Source organism: Octodon degus, unplaced genomic scaffold (assembly GCF_000260255.1).
Source record: "Octodon degus isolate 3935 unplaced genomic scaffold, OctDeg1.0 scaffold00164, whole genome shotgun sequence".
NCBI classification, from domain to species: Eukaryota; Metazoa; Chordata; class Mammalia; order Rodentia; family Octodontidae; genus Octodon; species Octodon degus.
The window spans coordinates 1,325,545-1,350,043 of NW_004524740.1; the positions used below are offsets into that span (position 1 = coordinate 1,325,545).

A 24,499-nucleotide genomic window follows, 5' to 3' on the forward strand; every position below is an offset into this window, starting at 1 on the left:
TTTCATCGTAAAGCCCTGCTTCAAATAACACTAGAACTGACTTACTCTACTGGACACAAGCAACTTCTCTGTAGACTTGCCAGTCTCTTCTTTTCTTTTCCTTTTTTCAGCATTACTATCAAATCTGGGACCTCGTCATGCTAGGCAAACATTCTACCACTGAGGTACATTCCTAGCACTTTTTATTTTATTTTGAGACCAAGTGTTGTTAAGTTGTCCATGCTGATTTTCCTACCTTAGCCTCCTTGAGTAGCTACAATGTCCAGCACATTTTCCCATCTTTAACATGAGATTCCTGTCTCAGTCTGCCCTCACTTTATCCTACATGAAGCATAGGCAGAGATTATTGCAAACATGCAGAGTCTTCTATGGGGGAGGGAGGTTTCACTGAAGAGTTTCAGGGTGAAACTCATTTAGATGCTAACATCCAAGATCTACACCCTAAAAGAAGCACTGTTAGTCTACTTATTCTTTGTTAAATTTCTTCAAGACAGATATTGAATCTGTTCACAGTAGTTGTGACTACAGCATGAGCACCTACAATAGCACCAAGTGACCAATACGAGGTAGGTCTGGGAAAGAGGATTGCAGGAATTTCTGGCTATGAATAGCAAAATTACTTGGAAGACATAACTGGGCACTCAGGAATTTTCCCCTGCATTCGTTGTATAATTTCTGCATCATTATTTGGGTGGCTGAGATTTGGGGGAGAATGAATTTGCTGATACCTGAATTTTAAGAGCGAAAGAGGCTTGGAAGTTCAAGGAGGTACACAGCAGCTAGAGCTACAGCTGGTTTTTAACTACTGTGTTGTTAAAAAGAGAAGCGATGGATGGCTTTTTAATGGGCCTTCCCAGCTTAATACACAAACTGATCTACATTATACTTGATGCTTCCATAATGAGAGAGAGAGAGAGAGAGAGAGAGAGAGAGAGAGAGAGAGAGACTGTTCTCCAGGGGCATTTACTCTGAACATTTCATTATCCTGCTTGAGACAAGATGGGGAGACAGAAAATTCTCCAGTGAGTGCAATTACAGGGGGCAAGTATCTGCCATATGTCACAACAAACTAAAAAACAAGAAGATGGAATGAAGGGTCCTTGTTTCTATGGACTTATTACCCCTTTTTCAGCGAAAAGGAGCTGAGAGGGGAATAAACCTTCCCCAGAGATCTATACACACAACGAGTGCCTTTCTTTCTGGCTCCCAGGTGACCCAGGCACCTATTGTCCACTTTGTATTTAAGAGACATCCTCACCTCTTAACAGCCTGATTGGATCAATCACATCATCAGCTTTCACATACTCTGTACATTTGATCCTGTACCTATTTTGAGGATTGGTGGACCCTTCCTCTTCCATGCTAAAATCCCTCTCTATCCCCAGTTTAAACTCAACTGTCTCCTAGTTATCTTTGAAGGTGGTAGAGAAAGGAGCTCCTTTGCAATTTTCCTGCTGATTCTCCTTTTCTGTTCCTAATTGCCCTGGCCTTTCCACCCCTAAATTAGGTCCAGTGTTGAGATCTCCAGGCTTCCATAAGAGCTAGGTCTCACTGGCTTCTTGGCTCTTACTGGGTGGCCTCCTACCTTCCCAAACTGGGAAGCCTGCGCACTATTTTTAGAAGGAGCGTTTGCATAGGTGGTCTTATTCAAGGTAAACAACTCTACTCCACTGCACCTATCCATAACCTTTTTCACAGATGAGAAAACTGGGGCTCAAAGACAAGAATGTCCTCTGCTCCAGGAGTCTGAGTGGTGAATCCGAAGGAGCCCCTTCCCCTGTTCCGCAAGTCAGGTCCCAGCCTATAGGCTTGAGGGAGTTGGGTGTCTCCTTCCTCCCCCTCGCAGTCCCCGAGGGGTTGTGGTAGAAACTCCTGCAGTGCTGAATCGCCCAGGGCTTCCTTCCCAGCCAGGTCTGGGTGGGGAAAACGTTTTTTTCCTTCAGTGGCTTTGTCGGCGCCTTCTCCACTCGGTCCCTGCCGCTAGAGCAGTGGCCTCGCCTTTGCAGAACGCGCTGTGGGTGCCCTGGAACTGCGAACAAACCAGAAGTGAGTGGGCCCGGGACACACAGCTCCAACGTTCATTCAGCCGCAGGCCAAGCTTTACTTTCACTCCTAGAAAGGAGCCCCCAAGGTCCTAGCTTTGTTGCCGGAGTGGAGGCGTTTTGATATTCCAGGTGCGGCTCATCAAGCGGCTAGGGGACCTCCACTTCAGCTATTCTTTCTGGTCATAAATTAGTTGGTGACGCCTTCACCCTTGCCCACGCTATCCCGGCCTGAAGCCTTGCAAATCCAAGCCTCTAGACCTGAACCGTGAGGGTTTCGGGCCCAGAGAGCAGTAACTGAAGTAGAAATAAATGGGATCTCTCCGATCCACACTCACCCGGCCTAAGAGCCCGGCCGGCCACTTTCCTTCTGGCCTCAGAGCTCCTGCCCAAGTGGTCAGTCAGTTTCGCCTCCACCCCGCTTCTCTCCGGATCTATCACCTGTGCACCCTTGGAAGCTCTCTACTTCTTGCATCCTCCTGTCTTCTTCCAAGAGCACTCCAGTGTTCTACAGTTCTCACCTGAGCCCCAGAAGCGCCGTTTCGTCTTTGTGGCCAGTGGAAAAGTCCCCGCACCTAGGCTGCAAGCCACTTGCTTTATCAAGTCCAAAGGTCAGCTAAAGTTTAGCTGATAAGCAGAACCCACAAAAGAAGATCTTCAGCCCCCCAGCGTGAGTACAATGGGCCCCAGCCAGCCCCGCTCCCGGCCTGGGTCTCCGGATCCCCACGACTGCCCCTTAGGCTTTCTCTCTCTGTGGGTTCCCCCCCCTCCCCACTACCATTTGCATCTTGCCGAAAGCGGGGCCCTTCCCACTAATTTGCATATCTTATATGGCCTAATGGTGGCGATCATGGCAAGTTAGAAGTTTTCTGACTCCTCTCGGAGGAGGCTCCGGGCCCCCGGGGAGTAACAAGTCTCTGGAGACTGAAGGGTGGAGGGGTTCCAGGACTTGGGGTTCTCTTGTGAAACTCCCCTCCACCCTCCTCTCTCACACCCACCCACCCCCTCACCCCCTTCTCTTTCCGTCCTTGGAAAATGGTGTCCAAGCTCACGTCGCTCCAGCAAGAACTCCTGAGCGCCCTGCTGAGCTCCGGGGTCACAAAGGAGGTGTTGGTCCAGGCCTTGGAAGATTTGCTGCCATCTCCAAACTTCGGGGTGAAACTGGAGACGCTGCCTCTGTCTCCCGGGAGCGGAACCGATCCAGACACCAAGCCAGTCTTCCATACTCTCACCAACGGCCACGCCAAGGGCCGCTTGTCCGGAGACGAAGGCTCCGAGGACGGCGACGACTATGACACCCCTCCCATCCTCAAGGAGCTGCAGGCGCTCAACACCGAGGAGGCCGTGGAGCAGCGGGCGGAGGTGGACCGGATGCTCAGGTAGGCGGCGGGTGCGGTGCAGAGCGCGCGCTGGAGTCTCCAGAGCCCGGGCCCCGCGCCGGAGCCACACACTGCCCGCTACTCCCGAAAGCCGGTTTGGGTCTAAAGAAGTCCCCCGGGAGTGCTGGGCTCCTCTCCCAGCACCTGGATCCCTCTCAGACCCTCCGCCAGGCCTCCCTGGGCCCGAGGCTCCAGCCCAGCGTCCAGGACCCTAGGGCCTTCCCGGTGGGGCTCGACCCCGGAGAGCTAGACTCTCGGAGCCTTTTGCTCGAGTTAGCCCCAGACTGAGGCGTGAATGGGTGCCGTGAAATCGCTGCGATTTCCCGGGAGGAGAAGCTCTAGTCCCGCAAGCCTCAGGCCGCTCTGCCTGGGGTCAGGGAAGCCGCGGGCGGGGCTCCGGCTCCGCGACCCGCAGTGCGTGGCCGCGGGACCTCAGCGAGCCCCTGGGGCCGGGATCTGGTGGGCGCTCCCATCTGCGGCGCCCGGGCTGGACCGGAATTATCTCAAGTTCCTAAACCTGTCTCTGGATTTGTAAAAGGGAACGTTTTCATGTGCGGTCAGGGTGGACCCGCACAGGGCAAAAGAAACCGCAAAGCTTAGCTAGCGGGGGCGGGGTAGGGTAAATCCGACGAAGAGTCCATTCGCAAGTGGCTTTAGTCTCGATCTGCGAAAGAAGGCGCGCAAGCACTTTGCCGCCGCCACCCAGGCGCCCCAGGGGGAATTCGGGCGAGCGGGCCTTCTCGCCCGGGGCCCGGATCCTCTGGGTCCTCGCTGACTGTTTGACAGCTAGTTACTAATTATCCAAGGGGCCCAGCGGCTCTGAGAGATGGCACTGTGCTCCCGGGCCACCGGGTTTTGGTAAAGAGCCTCTCACTTGTCTTTCAACACTTAGGCGCTGCGATTTCAAAGTTTCCGAAACAAAGATTGAAGTCGCTGTCGGCCTGGCCAAGCGCTCACCGTGCCTTTTGGGGGTGAGATGTGACCTTGCTTTTGAATTTGTGCGCTGGGTACTCCTTGGCTTGCCCTCTGTAGACCACAAGATCGGGAAGATTTCTAGGTCCTCCCCCTAAATGCTTTGCTATGATTCATAGACTTGGGGTTCTTCGCTCGCCATTTCCTTGCGTGGCAGTGATTGATTCCGGGCAGGCTTGGGGGACAGCAAAGGTGTGGGTCGCCGAGGTTGAGAGGAGTCCGTAGAGGAGCCCCTCAGAGGTGCGCAGGTTGACCTGAACTGGCGAACAGCCGGGCTTCTAGGTCACCCAGGCCTAGGCCCTTCTGCCTGGTCCCGGGGGCCTCTGGCTAGGGCGGAACGCCGAGGATCTGGGAAGCCCGAGCAGACCTGGGCGCCCCTCCGCACCAGCCCAGCAGCGCCCGGAGGGACGCAGCAGAGATGTAACATAAACTGCAGCACGTGGAGTTGGGGTGTTATTAATTTATTTCTATAAATCATCAACAGAAAGATACACAAAGGACCGTGATTAGGTTGAAAAGAGAGGCGGGTTATTCATTGGTGAAGTTGTAAACGCGGCTTAGAAAGGGGAGGAAATCAAAACGCAGACGCGGGGGTGCTCGCCACCGCTCTTGGGGCACAGCACTACGCTGCAGGACGCGCCACCCCCAAGCCGCAAGAGGGCTGCAGCGGAGCTCCAGGGCCGCCGACACTCGCAGGCCCAGCGGGTTGAAAGCCAGGCCCATCCCAATCTGGTGGTCTTCGGACCTCAGCCCTCTTCCCTCCCCAAAGCGGGGTGGGGAGGAGGGCTAGGGAGGCCGAGACCCTCGCCAGAATTAAGTTCGCTGGACAGATCCAGGGGCTTTTCTCCCCTTCTCAAGCGGGTGCTGTCTTCGCTTCCTCAACACCGGGCGCGTCGGGCTTTATTAAAGTAATTTTTCAAGAAACAGCACAGTGGGTCTCAGAGAGCCGGGCACAAGCACCCCCCACCCCCACCCACCTGCTTGGTTTCTTGCCCAGCCCGTTCCCCTAAGGCGGAAAGAAAAGAAAAGTCACTTTGGTGGAGCGCCCGGACACCCTTTACACCTCCTACAGGAGAGGGGCCAGGAAGGCAGGTTGGGGACAGTGCTCTGCCGGGTCCTCTGCTCCAGGCGGGGATCGCCACGAGACTGGCGCGCGGGTGGCATTAGGAGAGCCTCGCACACCGACTTGTGACTTCTCAGCGAACGAGCCTACGGCCGTGCCGGGGCTTTTCCGCCGGCTCGCAGGCAACAAAGTCATTGTTTGCGAAGGAGGATTGCCTGGCGGACCTTGCGGCGGCCGGCTCTGGCTTTTGACACCTGCCCTCCGAGCACAATGGCCACGCGCGTTTATCCGGGGTGGGAACCACTGAACGTGAGCTGTGTTTAAAAAGAAAAAGAAAAACAAAACAAAACAAAAAAACTGAACCAGCTCTTTCGGCCTTTCCCGGGGAAGATAGGAAATTCTGGAGGCAGAGAGCTATAAAGGTGTAACTACGCCATCTTACCCCCAGCTCTAGTTCTTTTAATTCGGACTTAAAGGTTTTGCCTTGTTTATAAGATTTTTGCAGACTTTCAAAAATTGAAACCTGCTCGATTGTTGAACTAATTCACCCTTTTCTCCGAGCCCTTCGCACTTAGAACGTTGCATTATTTTGCTAGCTTTCTTAGGAGCACAAAATGAACACAGGTAACAAAATTTAAACAAAAGACCAATAACCAAAGAAACTGTTACAGCAATGCAATACTAACTTTCAAAATCCGAATACTTTTTCCCCAGTTTCTAAAGCAATTGTTCACATCTGTTGAAAGTATGTTCTACCCTAAAAGTATCTTGGGAAACATTGGCCAGAAATAAACCTTCACATGATCTCTGATGTTTACATAAATATGTCTAAAATGTTTACTACCTATTTTTCTGTTGCTCAAGGTGAATTCACGTTTGAAACAGGAATGCATTCTCTCCGTTTTTGTTCTTGTTGTTACTTCATTATGTCGTATTACTTGGAAGTACTTTGATAAATACTTGAGAAATTCGTTATTAACTTATATGTAATTAACGTAAAATTTGTATTTCTCAGCAACATCTCTTTCAAAGCCAGGGTTCTTACAAATTTAATATCAAAAGCTTGCTAACCTTTTATAACCATTCAAATGATTATGAAATAGCTGATTATCATTAATCAAAATTTTATTTGACAGACATTATTTAGAAATACATTGGATGTTACCCTGCAAAAATGTATCTCTTCAGGGTCTCTGCTTCAACACCAATTTGTATTGTTTTATCTGAAACTAATTTTCCCTTCATTTTTATGTCCTATCAAATATATACTATATAATTTATATACCAATGCACAGCAAAGAGATGGTTTGATAAATTAAAAATGTATATTTGAGAATGTATTCTTTCCTTAGTACTGTGCCTTATTTTCTTAATTTAAATGTCTTTTCTTATTTTAAGTCAACTTTATTAAGCAAAGTTGAGAATATTTTAAACATCAAAGTCACTAACATGAAGTTTTTTGCATGCCTGTGTTTATAAGAAATGAAATCTGAGCATGTTCTTAGCCCAAGCTTAAAACAGGGCATTTGAGATTGTTGGTGACTTACTGCAAAGTTTGTCTTCCTTAAATTTTATTTGAGAAATGGAACCATCGATTTTTTTGTAACTTTACCTGCCTTGCAGGTGGTATGGTTTAAGAGTGCCACTGTATTTGAAAACTTTTGTAAAATCAGAAGAAGGATTTAATATTTGGTGATTAAGTCCTCCTTACTTTTCAGGAAGTAGGCACATATTTTACCCCTGTTTTCTGAGAGCCTGATTCACTAGTTCAGGAGGAAAATAAAGTAAGAGAAGCTTAGACTGAAATTAAGTGAATTCAGAAACTGAGGCTACCTCCACCTTTTTGTAAGATCCGTTCACCTGGTCTAGAGCTCATCTTCACTCTCCAGTGGGGCCAGCCTTGGAAATATCTTGAGCTCCAGGAAAATGAAGGAAAGCAAAACAAAACAAGAGCTTTTTTTTTTTTTCCTTGCTTAAGGAGAGAGAGAGAGTGTGTGTATATGTGTGTGTGAGAGAGAGAGTAGTCTTTGCTCCTTGAGGATGAACGGTGGTCTTCTCTTTCTGCTGATGTTGGAAGAAAAGGAGAGTGTGCACTGTGCAGGCTGTTCAAGTGGTTTGGGTTTTTTTTTGGGGGGGGGTTATTTATTTATTTGGATTTTCTTTCTTCATTCTGCTCTTAAGGTTGTAACTTGGACAGGTAGAGAAATACATGAAGATTGGTTCTTCACGAGTATAGGTAGAAGACTCTAGTCAAGAGACTTTCCCTAGACATCTTCCCTCAGTGCATTAACCATTTGCTTATCTGTCTAGTGAGGATCCGTGGAGGGCTGCCAAAATGATCAAGGGCTACATGCAACAACACAACATCCCCCAGAGGGAAGTGGTTGATGTCACAGGCCTGAATCAGTCTCACCTTTCTCAGCATCTCAACAAGGGCACCCCCATGAAGACCCAGAAGCGTGCTGCCCTGTACACCTGGTATGTCAGGAAGCAGCGGGAGATCCTCCGACGTAAGTGCTTACACCCTGCCTCTGCTCCAACTTGAAAAGATCTTTGCCCTCACTCTGACCCCTATGGGCTGCCTCCATTTCCCCTTGATCCAGAAAGGCTTTCTAAGCACTTGGCAGGTGTATTTGGCCTTCGTAGTTAGTTGCTATGTGTAGACCGGCTTGTCTCATTTTCTCCCTTCACAGCCCCTTCTTACCCAGCCGGGGCTTTCAAGCCCTTCACTGTGCAATGTACCTTAAATTTTTTGGTCTTTCTTCCCAACATCCTTTACTTTGCAACTAAGTAGGTAACTTAGAAGAATAAAATATCTTCCACAAAGTAAACCAAAGACCTTCCCTTCATATATGACCACAATTCGGAGTTTCCAAAGAAGACATTTTATGGCAGGCAATAATATTGCTGTTATTTTCCTATGCTCTGGAATTAAAAATGAAGGCATTTGTGTAGATAGCTCCATTTAGAATCCAACCCTGTCCTTTGACAGGGCATCAGGTGGGACTGAGCCCTGAATAAATTTAAAGTTCTTTCTCACATTTGCCAAGAGGAGTAGAGTTTGGGACCTCAGCTGACGACCCTGTGTCCAATAAAGAAGCCACTTCTGGCTGAGGCACTAGATAGTAAAAGTATCTGCCTTTAAAACTCTGACCCATTCATTCTTGTCATTCCTTGTGCCATTCCAAAGTTTTCCTTCTGTCCCAAGATTTCTCTCACCCGCTAATACTGAAATGCTTTGATCGTTTACTCTTCAATTAGAAGCATTGTATGGATAGACTAGATGAAACAAAGAGAGAACCATGAGCTAAGAGGAGAAGCCCCTTGGCAGTACGGATTGACTCCAGGCTTGGCAAATGAATTCTTTAAGAATTTGTGTTCCTGACATGAAGCAACTCTCTAGTTCCTGAAAGCCTGAGAAAATTCTCAGAAGCCAGAGTCTCAAAGGCCAAAGAACTGCTGGGACTCACCCATCCTCCCACTTGTGCTGCATCTGTGTGTCCCCTGAGAAGCTGCTCTGAAAAGAGGGAAAGGAGGGCAGGGAAAGTCAGCTGGATATAAAGACAGAAGCCCCAGAAAGATGGTCAGGATGCTTGAGAGGAGACAGTTTACAAAAGCTGATGGATGGTAGCGTCTGCTCATAACCACTGTTGTTGCTATTGTTGTAAAGCCACATGAGGCATAAAGCTTAAGAAATATTCCTTCGTTTTGTAAATAGTGTGTGTGTCCGTGTTATGCTGCAAACAGCATGCTAAGCTGTGGGATACACAGGTCCTCTTCTCCAGGGAGGTCCCCAACTCTCTGAGGAGTTGGGATGTTTGGGTAAATAATGACCACTGCTTTCTAAGAGCTGTTCGAAAGATACACAGAAGGAGAAGCAGAGAAATCACTTAGATACCTCTTGGAAGGCTTCCTATGCAAAGTCACATTTAGCCCAGTTTCAAAGGATGGATATGAGTTATACAAGCATGAATAAAAATTAGGAAGGGAAATAAATAAAACAGAAACAAGTGAATAGGGTGAGTGGAGGGAAAAAGGGAGAGAAAGAATAAAAAAAAGATGATATATGATTATAAAATTTCATGGAAATCTAAAATGAGGAAATGATAGTATTCACAGGCCTGTTTATACACAGAACCTGCTTGTCTGAGCCAGCTTCTAACCCTAGAAAGAGACTGTTGAAAGCAGCTTTTTACAGGTACCTTTCGTGAGTAATCATTTCTGCCCCATTCCTACCCCTGATTAACCCAAAAGGAAGTGGAAGCTATGTGAGAGTCTAGTTTTTCAAGCATTTAGAGAGCTCCTGTGGCCAGTAGGTCCTGGATGTTTCCAAATACTTGCAGGCAACCCCCTGACTGATCCAGGCACACGCTGGCCTCTACAGACCTTTCAGGCAGCTGTTACCCTGTGGGATGGCTGTGTGCTTCACACCCAACACAGACAAAGCTCCAGGAGTGAGGTTTGTTACCTCCACAGAAATCAAATTTGGGGAACTTATGGATGTGTTGCTTGTTTCTATTTGTTTATCTGATTTTGGGGTGTTGCCTTAGAGCCCACAGACTGAATTCACACCCTAGCTCCTGCCCCAAGCCTGTGTGGCTTTCAGCAAGTTAAGTAACCACTCTGAACTTCAGTTTCTTCCTCTGTAAAATAGAAATAATAGTACTTTCTGCACAGAGAGGCAGAGAGTTGTATGAAAGAACTCATCTTGAGGACGCTGCACAAAACCTCACCATAGTAATGGTTCATCACATGTTAACTGTTATGACATCTGTGTCAAATGAGCAATTCACACTGATCGCAGGTCCTTGGCTTTATTGCTCATGGACGCTTCTGTAGGTACCATGTAGGGCCCACAGGGAAGAGGGAAGACATTGAGCAGGGAGCTCTTTCTCCCCTCTGATTGTCTCTCAAGTAACTGCGCAAGGAGAGCTGTTCAGCAGACCAAATAATGTCGGAGGTATGCAGGCATGGCCGTCAGAGGAATCTGGGTCATCCTCACCACCATCATCCTGACTAGCAGCTAATGTTCTTTAAGACTGTTTAGTGGCCCCTTGGCTCTCAGCCATTCTCATTGCACAGGAGAGGAAACTGAGTGAGCCAGGAATTAAACAGTTTGTCTGGAGCTCCTTTTTATCCCAGAGAGTCAGGGGTTTCCTGCTCCTAGATTCAGCAGAGGATATTTCAAGTTCCAAAGCCCTCTGGTGGCCTGATAATCACCTGAAGTGAATGAGGCTGGAATGAAAGGCTTCAGCGAGAAGAAGCACACTCAGTCAGCCAGGAAGACCGCTCATTAACTTGGCCAATTAGCTGCTGGTTAAACAAAGTCCAGCCTTACCTGCATCTGGGCTCCTGCATCCAGGCTGGTTGGGAGCCCACTGCTGCCTCCTGATGCAACCAAAGGGGACATTGGTCCTTAGATAAGTGTGAATTTACTATGTGTCCTTGCTCAGCAGGATGCTTGCACTATGTTTATTCATCTGTAAAATGGGACTAATCACCCCTGCTTTGTGCTCTCTTTTTTAAACTAAGTGAATATCCAGTTTATTTAAGCTAATGTCTTCTCAGCCTTTTGGCTCAGATCAAGTGCTTGTAGCCTACAAGATCACCACTGGGCCAAGGTGCCATCTTTCATTCATTCATTTGACAAAAAATTGGTTGAAGGATCCTGGAAAGTAGGCAGGCAAGGCACAGCAGTCCATCCACATGTATCATTCTCCACCTCACCCAGTGCCATTCCTAAAATGGCCCTATGTCTCTGCTTCTGCACTTGACATTTTCTAGATTTGTGGGTCACCTGTAAGACTTGCTGTATGAGCTTTCTCCTTCATATATGGACCCTTGCACACATACCCACATACATATACATATTATTTCAATATGTATTTTATTTATGTATATTTATTTCAAAGCATTATTTTAGAAGTTTGGAACTTTGTATTTTTCTAAGAACCTAAATTAGAATGCAGATGCCTAGTATATATGAGCAGAGAGGCAGGGTGGGGAGAGCTACTTGCAGTCAATCTCTGAATCTGTTGTGTAAGAGTAAATTACACCCTAGAAGTGTTTCTCTTGGCCTGAGACTTGGTGGAATTCATGCCCTTGTCATTAAAACACAAGTGTTCAGAATCCAGAGTGTTGCTTCATGTGTGAGGGCCAGTGACCCAAAGAAAAAAATTAATTTTCTCCATATGGGTTCTTGGAAGAAAGGAATAGGGTAGCTCCACTGGAGCACTGAGGTGTGCCCTCAGGAGCCTGTCTTGGGGACTCCCCACTCTGGTTCCACACACAATTGTGGCAGATTGCAAAATTTAAGGGAGAGGAATCAAGGGGTCTTTGTCTGTTTATCTGTCTGTCTGTCTGTCTGTCTGTCTGTCTGTCTGTCTGTCTGGCAAAGTGAAGGCTACAGGCTCTATCAAATCTACCCCTTTCTCTTTTCAGAGTTCAACCAGACAGTCCAGAGTTCTGGAAATATGACAGACAAAAGCAGTCAGGATCAGCTGCTGTTTCTCTTTCCAGAGTTCAATCAACAGAGCCAGGGGCCTGGGCAGTCCGATGATGCCTGCTCTGAGCCCACCAACAAGAAGATGCGTCGCAACCGGTTCAAATGGGGGCCCGCATCCCAGCAAATCTTGTACCAGGCCTATGACCGGCAAAAGAACCCCAGCAAGGAAGAGAGGGAGGCCTTAGTGGAGGAGTGCAACAGGTAACAACACCAGGAGCGTGCTCAAGCAGGCAGGCAAGCACATGGATCCAAGATCCATCCCCTCAGTCCTGGGATGTTGACATACTGGTTATCCAGATATTGTGTGGCTAAGTTGGAACATTTCCAAAGCATGTTACACAGAACCCAGGTTTCATCATATTGATAAATAACTTTGACAAACATTGTATGTGAGGGTCACAACACACAATAGTATATTTCCAGCTATGAGAAGTCCTGCAGTTAAAGAAAGATTCACTTAACTTTGGTGGCTGTTAACCATGGAATCCTTCTTCTTTGGAATACTTGATAACATCCCCATAAATTATTATTCTAGGGAAGATACACTGGAGAATACTGATACAAAATAAAAAAACTGGCAAAGCAAGTATTGTGTCATTGATCTCCATTCAGGCAAAACCATTCTTTAGCCACAGGTTCTGGGTCTGGCTTCCACCAAGTTTGTCCACCCATTAGTCCAAAAGGAAACTATGGGAGATTAAGAATTAGTTGGATCTGTTCGGTCTACTTTGCCCATATCAATTCAGTAGAGTTCTCTTTACATCTTCATGACTGTATGTCATCATAAAACAAGGAAACTATGGGAAATCCTTAGAATAACTTTTTGTTTCAGTTTTGTCTGGTTCTCCCTGAGTGCAATATTGACTTTCTAACAGACCTGCTCATTACCATGTCTGAGGCCTGTGGGCGTCTTTGTCTCTTTCTGGAATGGCTTTGGCAGTGGACAGATATGGTCAGCAAGGCCAGGGTAAAAGGCTAATCAATCTGTCTGTGCATGCGCAAGGTCCTCAAGCTCTGTCCTGTCTCCTGTTAATGGCAATTCCCTGCAGCATCCAGTGATGCATCAGGGTATATCTCACACCTGAGCTTGTGGTTTCATCAGCTCTATTAAAACTAGAGACAAGGCATCTAGGCGTACCTTCCTTTATACCCAACCCAGCCCATCCTTGGCAGGGAGTTCCTGGGTCTAAAAAATGACTCTGGCTTAGAAGATACCAGAGGTATCCAGAAAAAGACTTGGCCTTTTGTGTGGTGGGAAGAATGGCAAAATAAGGAGGAGTCAGGATGCCCAGTTCTCTCCCTGAACTGCGTATCCCTGACTTGATCTCTTCTCATAGTGTCCACACCAGAGACTTGTCCTTTGCCTTGTAGGGCAGCACAGCTTGCTCTGTGCCTGTGTGCAGGGCCCCCTCAATTTTCTTCATCAAATAACTACATAGATTTTTTTTTTCTCAAACTAGGCCTTCCTCTAGCCCACTACTCAACTTGGAGCTTCTATACAACCAAGACTGCCACGACTGTGTGGTTAGGGCCAATCACTAGCAACCACCCCCCCCCCCAACCATGTTAACTCATCTTCTCTCCTCCATTCTATTCCAGGGCAGAATGTTTGCAACGAGGTGTTTCCCCCTCCAAAGCCCATGGGCTGGGCTCCAACTTGGTCACAGAGGTCCGTGTCTACAATTGGTTTGCAAACCGTAGGAAGGAGGAGGCATTCCGGCAGAAGCTGGCCATGGACGCCTACAGCTCCAATCAGACGCACAGCCTGAACCCCCTACTAGGCCATGGTTCTCCCCACCACCAGCCCAGTGCCTCACCTCCAAATAAGCTGTCAGGTAAGCAGCGTCTGGGCCTCACTGCCTCAGACCTGACTATTGTTGTTTCCACTCGTCTCATTTGGTCCAAGATTTTTCAGTACAGCAACAGCTTTGGGATAGCCCTTGGGTTGGTCTCCCTGGCAGAATATTTTCATGAAAAGAATATGTGGCTCTGATCAAATTTCCTCTAATTCCTTGTTCAGCCATTGGATGTAAGGGATAGCTTGGCCCTAAGGGAGCCTTTTGTTCTCTTCTCTGACCTTGCCCTTCCCATCAGTTTATCCAGTAAGAAGCTGCCTTGTCCAAGCTGTAGGCAGAGGGTTGCAGGGATGCCTCAGCAGTCATTGTGATGGGAAATGGCAGTCTGGCTACCCTATGCCATCTTTGGGCTTGTCCTACCCCAGTGCTCTCTTTAACACCAGTAAAGGGGCCGCAGATATAGCTCAACAGTCTAAGCACCTGTGTAGGCACGCTCAAGGACCCCAGTACCACATGCTGTGCCAACACAACCCAGGCGCACTGAGCCAGCCACTAAGACCAGGCATGGTGGCGCACGCCTATAATCCCAATGCTGGGGAGGCTAAAACAAGAAGATCAATATGAATTCAAGCTGCGTAGTGAGACCCTGTACCAAATAATTTTTTAAAAAACCAAAAAACGGTAAAAGCCAGTAGCTTTAGAGAAGAGCCATTCTTGTGGCCTTGTGCTTGTTGGCTTCTGTGTTCTATCATGTCTTGGGTTCAGGTAGTGCTGGTTACTTGGTTGCTTGGAACTTTTGTAATGATTAGTTGCCCCAAACTGATTGAGTTCTTACTGTGTATCAAGCCATGGACTGGATCAGAATGAATCTTCTGTGGGGTGTAAGTCTATTAGGATGAAGCCCTATATCCTTACAGTGAGAAAGCACCCCCATGCTGAGTGCTGTGCGGCTGCAGGCTGGAGTCGGGTACTTCTGTAGTCTGCTTCTTCCATGGAAATAGTTTCCCAGAACGTGTATGCTTATTGAGGTGTGTTTGGTGCCCATGTGAATAAAGCATGGCACAGCCTCCTACTCTGGGGAAAGGATTACAAAGGAAAGCCATCCAGTGTTTGTCATTCTGGGGTGGTTCTGAAATCTGTTCTCCTTGCCTACTTTGCTGCCCTTCTGATGGGAAAGGCCTGAGAACTGGGAGCCGATCCAAGTGTTGAGGTGACCTGTGTCACCAGGACAAGCTCAGAGCCAACAGTGGGGAAATACCTAGGATTTGTCCTAAGCCAGCAGGGCCCATAGCATGGCTTCCTCGATGGCATCTGGGAGCCTGATAGTGCGAAGCATAAAACCCGGACCTGGGCTGTCTAGTTTCTATGGGTTCTGCACCCATAAAAAGGAAAGGCTGATTAAAGTGCCTGCCTAGGCAGACGCAGGGACTGGGGTTAGACCCCCAGCGTGCCGTGCCAGCCCCGCCCCCATTGCACCCTGAGATGGTGACTGAGACTGGACGTGGTGGCACGCGCCTGTAATCCCAGCACTTGGGAGGCTGAAAACGATTACTACAAGTCCAGTCTGTGTAGTGAGACCCTGTAGACTCTGTACTAAATACATAAAAAGGAAAAAAAAAAGGTAAGCCATATGGGAAAATAATTTGGGTGATTCTTGAAAGCAGAGAAAGCCCTGGACCAAGGTTGGCCTGATCTCCGAGTAACTTTGTCCCTTTATGGTAATTCAAAGCACAACCCAGAGGACAGTGGTAGGTGGCATGTGGCCAGCACTGAGCAAGACAAGAGTACTTGTGCACCATAGCTATCCTCAGAGCTGAGCTGGGAGCTTCAGGGGGTGTGGCTGGGGCAAGGGGCATTGTTGAGAAGACAATAGCCATTGTGCTGGGACCTGTGATCTCCACACCAAAGTCAGGGAGCCTGCAAGCCAAACAAAGGCCCAGCAGCCTTCTGACAAGCTGGGGTTGCGCTGAGGTCACCACAGGGTCGTTAGCTTCAGCTTTCTATCTCCTGAAATACAGAAAGCCGGATCTGGAGGGTCAGGGACAGGTACTGGAAGTAAGGCAGAGATGGTGGCCAAGAAATGCAGCCTGGATGCAGTTCACACGAGACACTGAGGACACATCCCACCGGAAATGGACTCTCTGGGAGTGCTCCCGGATGTCTGGACTTCAAAAACAACAATCACAGAATGGCAGAACACTGGCTTTAAAGGAAAAACTGAGGCCCAGAAAGAGGTAGTGATTTGGCAGAGAGGGCTACACAGGGCAATGACAGCAAAGGACTAGATCTCAGGTATGCTGATGCCAGGCTTTCCCGCATGTACTGAGTGCTTATCAAGCCCCAGCATTGCATGGGGAGCACACAGCCCTGCCCCCTCCAAGCTCGTTGTCTAATAAAAAAGATACTGCACCAGCATGGAGTTCCTAGAATCAGCTGGGAATCAAGTTTGTCTTTGGGGGCTTAGTGGCTCTCTCCAGGGAGGAAAGGACCTGACTGCTGCTTCTCAAGTAGCTCTTAGAGGGTGCTGTGAATGTGTATAGTGGCTGCTTCCCCTCTGTCTTAATTTTTACTTACGGCTATCAAGGCTATCTTTGTCCCAAGCCAAGGAGTACACTTGCCTGCGTATCACTTTGAATCTTAGCTCAAACCAGCAGAGGATAAGTATAGCTGATTCACCTCATTTCTTGTCTGTAAGATGAAAACGTAGTACCTGCCTCATAGGGTGCCTGTGAGAGTTAATGGGGGAATGTGTAAACATTACCTTTCCCAACAAACCATGCAGTTAACATCATTATTGCTCATAGTATTGGCAGAGGCCTACGCCAGTGGCAATGGAAGAATGGCATGCAGCAGAATGTATTTTATTTATAATTTTCACACACTGGGGCATTGCTCCTAGGAGGCTCCTAGGAGATGTGTTGTGTATGACCCTGGCACTGTGCTGGAGTCAGGGATGCAGGATGCTGGGATCAGAGCCCTCTTGTCCCTGTTTCAGGTTACTGTCATGGTGCCTGAGCTGCAGCGGGTCTCCAACATAATGTACCAGGGTCAGGCAGCTGGCAGGCTGGAGCTCAGCACTCAGGAAAGACACTGGTTTCAAGAGCTTCATAGTCACTTCCCATTGTGGTGTCACAGCCATGTGGCTTCTGTCCAAACCCCAAAACACAACGGAATGCAGAATATAGCTTCTGAGCTTCATGTTGCTGAGGAGAAGCCAACATCCAGAGTCAGGCTATCTCTAGTAGCCTCTGAGACTGGGCTGGGGAAAAAGAGCCCTCATTCCACACCCCTGCCCTCCAGCCACTGCTCTGCAAACCCCAGCACCTGAGCCAGGAGGGCTGGCGGCACTGGGAGATGAATTTTCCTAGAGAGGGAAAGCGCCCTTTTTGTAACTGAGCCCCTTCCTTCCCAGCCACGTGTGCTGCGCTGTGGCCCACTTGCCCACAATGACCACAGTGTGACCCTGGTCCTGGAATGTCCAGCACAATAGGGGTGGCAGGAGGAGCACTTTGCCTCTGTCAGCGGCTGATTGGTTACAAGGTGCCCTACAAACACATTGTCAGCAGAATCAGCTGTTTTCAGCGTTGCCCCTCCTTGGCTTTACAATCGCACACCAGCATGCAGCCAGGGGTTGTCATGGCTTTGTCTCCCTTATGCATGCTTAATTGTCAATTAAGTTGGGGCTTTGAACCAGCCTGGCTGCGGCTGATGGGCCTTCATCTTTCCAGTGAGAGTCACAGGGGCACTCTTTGTCTGTTCTTCTTGGGGGCCTAAAGTTACTGTAGCAGGCTGTAGGCAGCCATTTATCTTCAACCTGCAAGGCCTTTATCTGCGCCCCCCCTCCCCATTCCAGCTCTCGCCAGCAGGAGCTGTCCCTGGTTATAGACCCTGTGACAGCCCCTTCGGAGGCCATTGAGCAGGTCCCGAGTGATGGCCTCTACTTCCATTCTGGAGCTGACTCAAGAGAGAGGCCCCCAAAAGGTCAGAGGGCAGGATTGCTGCAAGAAAAAGGACTGGTTGGAGACTGGTGCTCCTATTGATTGGCTGGGGGAAGAGGAAGAGGAGGAGGAGGAGGAGGAGAAGGAGGAGGAGGAGGAGGAAGAGGAGGAAGAGGAGGATGTTGGCATGTGATGGAAGCAGGGCTAGTCTGTCTTCACCCAAGCCATGGTACCTGGGGTGGCCTTGTTCACTAAACGCTTTGCTCCAGTCCCCAACTAAGTCATCTGGCCACTGCCCCAGGAAGAAAAGGAGGAACAAAAAGATTTCATTAATCCTCCCTCACTCTCCCACATGTCACATCCTCACTTCTGCATCACCTTTTGGGAAGGAAAGGTAGACTTATTGTCCTGGAAAGAGAGACATAGGAACATCCAGGGCCTGCACTGAGAGATCTTTGGGACCCTGAGCCACAGCTTCTTCCCCTAAGGAGGGACACTCTGCGGCTGTTCTCCTCCATCCCTTTGAACTCTATTCCTCCCTTTCTCTGTGCAGCAAACTTGACTTTCCTAACATAAGATAAGATCTTAAAAAACAGGATCTCGCTTCCTGCTTTTTCTTCCTCCTCCTTCGTTCCACTTCCACAGTAGATGCAGAGATCTAATCCCTGGTCTTAGACACACGAGGCTTTTGGACAGGGACCTTGGTGGGTGCTGTTGCTCTCCGTGGCAGGGAATTCTGTGGGAGCAGAAGGAGCCTCAAAAGTGCCCCGTGGCAAGATAGTGAGTAACAGTGAGGGATTATAACAGTTGGCATTTTCTGAGCACTTCCTGGTACAGGCCCTGGCTGAACACTTAAATGCATCCTCTCGTTTCATTTCTGCAGCATCCTTGAAAGGGTGGAACTCTCTGTATTGGTGTCCTCCTTTTACAATCAAGGGAAGCGAGACATTTCGAATATAAGGAACCTGCCCAAGTTTGTGGAGTTTATAAGTCGTAGGGACAGGTTTTGAGCTGTTACACACTGCCCATCTCTCTTTGCTCTTTGCAGATACTCAAAACTTTTGAGGCTTGAAATCTTGCACATGCACACACACACACACACACACACACACACATATCCCACAATACTTTGTGGTCCCTTTCTCTTCCACACTCCTGCTGTTCTCCTTTCAACACAGAGGCATTGGGAAAGCATGGCCAAAGAGGTGGAGTAAGCCTGGGAAGGGGACTGTTTCCTTCTTACCCATTGCCCCTGACCAAGGTGGATTCTGTGGGAAGAAATCAAAGCCCCCTCTTCCACAACCCACCCCCACCTGTGCCCATGGGGGATTTGAACTGCCCTTGCATTGAGCCCTGTCTGGGGCACTAAATGCCTTAACAACTTAATGGAGCCTCTGAGACAGTGCAAGCACCTCAGCTCACCTCTGGGAGCTCCGCCCACTCCTGACAGCAGACAAGGGGAGGGAGTTTATGAGGGCAATTGTCAAAATATTCATCTCAACAGCAAAGGCTCCCGGAGTAAGCAAGCCCCGTTGTCACTAAGTAGCAAATTATTTCAGTTCTGAAGAGAACTAAATGTTGTCTTGGAACATCTGGGGCTGTAGGAACAAGGTTTGTACTGATTTGAGGTCCAATGGTAGACTGTGGCTTCAATATTCTCCTTCTGAGGAAACTTATCTGTCTGTCATTTTATCTCTTGAATTTGAAGGTCATTTTATCAGGCTGGGTACCACCCCATAGATACATCCTCCCTCCAGATTGGAAAAGATCATCAGGATATTAATGAGATTAAGAGGCCCAGTCTTTAGGACATTCTGCTGGCAGCTTTCCCCCGATAGGGCACCAACCCTGGTCTGCATACAAAGAAATCGGGCTGCTGGGCTGATGGGGTTCCACCTCCCACACAAAGGGCTGGGCAGATTCTGGACTTCTATCACCCAAGGCAACCTCAGTGGTCATGGCTGATCTCCCTGAAGGATTCTCAGGAGATTCAAGGACTCCTTGCTGCCTCCCTTCAGCTCTAAGGAGGAAGGAAACTGCCTGCCAGCCCCAGAGCTCCAGCTTGCAGCTTGTATGGGAGAAGGGCTCTTGGAATCTGTTTGTAAAAGGTTTGATGGGAAGTGACAGGAAGTTGGAGAGAATTAAGCACTACAGGTGCAGAGAGGCAGAAGTCTGTGCGAGGGCCTTTGAAGCCAACTACTTAATTGGAAGGCACAAGGCCTGGCATTATGCCTCTACCCACTTTTCAAGGGGAAGTAAAAACATCAATGAGGGAAAAGGGAGAACACGCAAACACACATATAAACACATCATGCACATCTACATGTGCATATTTGTATAGCACACACCCAGAGTAAAATCAGGGCAAATGAAATATTCAGTTTGAATGCTCACAAGTACTCTCCAATAGGGATCAACCAACTTCCTATAAAGAGCCAAAAAGTAAATAGGTTAGGATTTTCAGACCGTACAGTCTCAGTCACAACCACTCATCCCACCTTTGCAACATAAAGGCAACCACAGACTGTATGTAAACAAGTGGACAAAGCTGTCCCGAAAGGCAACTTCATGTATAAGGACTGAAATTTGCACTTCATGTAATTTTCACATAGGATAATACACTCTTTTGACTTTTTAACCATTTAAAAATATAAAGATTATACTTGGGTGTTGTATAAAAACAGGCTGCTTGGGCTGGGGATATAGCTCAGTGGCATAAGTGCCTGCCTGGCAAGCGCAAAGTCCTGAGTTCGATCCCCTGTTAAAAAAAAAAAAAAAAAAAAAAAAAGCCTAGGCTGCTCTGGCCAGCAGAGCACAGACCCTACCCTAGAAAATGGTTCATAGGCTTTGCCACTCTTTAGGAGCCCTTCAGGAGCTTCTGAAAATCCCAGTTCCCAGGCTGCACGCCGGCCCTAGGAAATCAGAAAGAAGGTAGGTGTCGGCAGTTGCTAAAGTTTCCAGGTGATCCCAGTGTTCCACCAGGTTTAAAAACCGCCTGTGGAGCTGGGGAGATAGCTCAGCAGATTAAGTGCCTGCTTAGGCAAACGCAAGGACCTGGCTCCGATCCCTGGTGCCACATGCCTTGCCGGCCCCATGCCAAGCTGGGCACCAAAACAGGCCATAGTGGCTCATGCCTGTAATCCCAGTACTGGGGAGGCTAAAACAGGAGGAACACTACAAGTCCAAGCTACATAGTGAAACCTTGTGCCAAATACATCAATTAAAAACAAAACAAACGAACAAAAAACCCTCTGAGCCAAAGCTTCTCAGTGTTCAAGTGCCTGCCTGTCAGCAGAGCATGTGCTAACAGTGTGGTTGTGATTCTGACTGTGGAGGTGTGCGGCAAGGCCTTGGTGTCTGCATTTTGGCACTACTGAAGAGGACTATCCCAGGGGAAAGTACTGTTCTGCACCCAACATGTGACAAGGAGGAAGCTGTGGTTTCAGATCGGAATTTCAGCTTCACTTCAGCTACAGATTGCCCTGTGATCCTGGCAAGTGTCAGGAATCTCTAAGCCTCAGCTTTTGTTGTTGTTGTTTTTTGTTTTTTAATGTATAAAATGGGGATACAAGGGTGAGGGCCGGCCAGATAGCTCATCGGATTAAAGCATCTGCTTAAGAAAAGGCAGACAGAGGGACCAGGGTTTGATCCCTGGCCTGCTGTGTTGGCCCCGCCCCTGGGATACACTGAGACAGTGATTGAGATTGGGCATGGTGGCACGCACCTGTAATCCCAGCACTTGGGAGTCTGATTTGTGTAGTGAGACCCTGTAGACCCTTACTAAATACATTTAAATTTTTTTTAAATGGGAATACACATTCATGCAGACATTAGAAGGGTTAAATGGGATGATATATATGGATAAATGTAAAGCACCACCAACATAGCAGTCTCATAAATTATAGCTATTATTGTCATTTTCAGAGGCTTTTTGTTGTTTTGTTTTTCTCTTCTTTCTCTATCTCTTCTGGAGGTCCCATCCAATCTTGATTTTTGAGTTATTTCCAACTGCAACTCTCATCTTGGTGTTTGCAGCAGACTGGCTCTTTGTTCTTGGGTTTTTGGGGGAGGGTTGTTTGTTTGTTTGGTGGTACTAGGGATCGAACTCAGGACCTCATGCTTTCCAGGCAGGTGCTTATGCCACTGAGCTATATCCCTGTCAGGCTGGCTTCTTGTAATACACTGGGCATGGGGTGATTGCACATTCTGCCTAGGACTGCTTTGTGACATCTGTGGAACATACCCAGTTTCTTAAGGCATTAAATACAAATATATGAAAACAACCTGGAAAAGCTCGAAATTGCCATGGATTGGTGTCAGGGAAGGGTACATGACCATGTAGCTGGAGGTGAGGCTCATAGACTGACTGTGAATTTCCTATACTCGTAGGGCATTTTTCCCTCAATGGAAAGAAGTGCAGGCACCCTACTTGTGTATGTTGCTTGTCAGGAATTAGCCCTGGGAACCTGACAATTAGAGGGGTGTGGTATTTTCCTGGCAGAGGCTGCATCTGAGCTGCCGAGTACTCTTTGTTCATAGAAAGGACACTCAAGCTTCGGGCAAAGAAAGGGTGGATACAACCCCACAGCAAGCATGGGAAACTGCAGAAGCTCCCGAGGGTTGATTTTTCTGGGAGCTCTCTCCCTTAGCTTCTACCCTGACTCAGCAGCCTCAACGATAGCACACTTCTGTGATTCTAACCAAGGAGGCAGCCAGCAAGATAGGACTTCATCCTCTAGCACTTTGGGGCATTCTAGAGCAAAGTTTCTCAGGACTCACACTCTATATGTTTGAGGACCATCATGGAGATGGTCTTTAGCATTGAATGATTTTCCCAAGGGAAGCTACATGACCCAAGATTAGCTACCTAGGTAGCCCTTTCTCAGGACCAGACTAGGACATAAAGAACATCTGAGAAGCGAGATATAGCACTAAGAATAGGCTTGGCTTGAATTATGGTCATTGTCTAGTAGTATGGCCTTAAATTCTGTAACCTCTTTGAGCCATGGTTTCTTTCTTTATAAAATAAAGATCATAATAACTATCTCCTTAGGACTGTTGTGAGATATAGTATGATAAAACACACCACGAGCTGAGTTCAGTACCTGACAAGAAAAGTTAAGTGACCTTGCAGAGCTATTGGGCAGACTCAGGAAACTTTAAGGTATTGAGAGTGAGGAAGGGTTTTGGATCTCCCTGGGTTCTTATCAAGGGTGTGTCTTTACAGCTTCAAGCTGGAAGAATTTCCCTTTCTGTGAATTTTGGTCTCTATTTGAGATCACAGAACCCAGGCACTGGCAATATCTACGCTTCTCAAATCTCCTTCTCAGACTACATAAAAATCATCTGGGAGCTTATTAAAAACAGAAATAGATCCCCTGCCTGCCCAGACATTTAGGATGAGAACTAGTGAGGTACAGTGTTGTTTAGGCAGAGGAAGTCTCAATAAACACCCTGAGAGTTTTGGATGCACACACAGCCTTGGACATTGGTAGGCTAGATAAAGCCCAAGAGTTCTGAGGGGCTTGATCATAGTTCTGAAGGTGCCTTGCTCAGCTGGGAAAGAAGAGGAAGAACTGAAGTCAAGAATTGTAGTCTAAGATTTAGGAAATAAGAACCACCAGCAAGCCAGGATGACCTTGGGCAAATCATTTAACTTCTCAGGAATTCTGACAAATGAGGGTGCTAGACAAGGCCCTTTCAGCTCTGACGGATCATTTCTTGGAGATATTGTATTGTTTCCTGTCTTGGGGCCCAAGCCAAGGTATCTGCTTGAAGCACAGAGAGAGTTGCCACTGTGGTATTTTATTGTTAGCCCATTATCTGTCTCCCTCCCTCTTTCTCTCCCTCACTCCCTTACTCTGTCCCAGTTTCAAGAACTGTGTGCTGTTAGAAGCCTTCTACCTTTATTAGGGACCATTAGAGCTTTATAGCACCAGCAGATTGGGTGAGGCCAGTCACAATAAACAGATTTATACTGGGTATAAATGAGACAACTATAACTGCTAGAGCTTAACACTTTCAGGGCCTTGAGTGGCAGCCTGTAGGCACATGCCTTAGGCCCTGTCTTGCCTCTTTCCAATGGGCACCTGTTGGACTGGGTTGGCAACAAGGCTCAAAAAAGTCCTTGTTCAGTATGAGTGGAAGCTCTCTAAACAGCATCTTCTATTTGTATAACATTGGTTTACACAGTGGGCATGTAGTCAGTGCTTCATTTATCTCTAGGTGTTTTACAGATGGGAATCGCCCTCTTTATTGTCTAGAACCCCATGGCCAGTGAAATATAGAGCTCGCATTTCTACCTGTCAAAGAAAATGAAAATCAAGTGAGACTGTTTTCATGGTGAAGGAAGCCCCTGGAGTCCCTAAGTTTAGTTTACGCATTCTGAGTGGTGGAATTGTGGGCAATGCAACACCTGAGCCCCCGTTGGATTTCTTCATCACGATCTCACTAGCCCAGCCTGGCCCGTGGCAGACACTCTACATGTCTGTAGAGTGAAGGTATCTGTTACAGAGAGTTTCCAGTCCAAACCTTAATGTATAAATACCCTGTTTCTAGTGCTTCATTCCTCTGAGCACCTGCACTCTGTTTACTCTTTTTTTTTTTTTTTTTTTTTTTTGGTGGACCCGGGGATTAAACTCAGGCCCTTGCACTTGCCAGGGAAGCACTTATTCCACTGAGCCATCTCCCCGGCCCCTCTGTTTACTCTTGAGTGCAGCCTGTGTCTCTGTGTAATAAACCCTGCTCCTGCCTCTTAAAAGAAAATAAATGCCCCATTTTGTAAGTTTGAGCATAATTTAGTTA

At 47.7% G+C, this 24,499-nt stretch overlaps 1 protein-coding gene across 6 annotated transcripts in view; it reads left to right on the top strand.

The window, feature by feature from the left end:
- Positions 1–2,025: 2,025 nt before the first annotated feature.
- Positions 2,026–24,499, top strand: part of Hnf1b (HNF1 homeobox B) — a 56,462-nt gene continuing 33,988 nt past the window's right edge. The window contains exons 1-4 of one of the 6 annotated variants that reach the window (XM_004642995.3): positions 2,026–3,421; positions 7,767–7,966; positions 11,976–12,162; positions 13,561–13,796. In XM_004642995.3, coding sequence (XP_004643052.1) covers positions 3,078–3,421; positions 7,767–7,966; positions 11,976–12,162; positions 13,561–13,796 — 967 coding nt within the window. In that variant the 5' untranslated portion in view covers positions 2,026–3,077. Of the gene's footprint in view, positions 3,422–4,612; positions 4,634–7,766; positions 7,967–11,897; positions 12,163–13,560; positions 13,797–24,499 lie in introns of those variants that run through there. The other 5 variants (XM_004642994.3, XM_004642992.3, XM_004642993.3 and 2 more) reach the window with 5 other exon arrangements.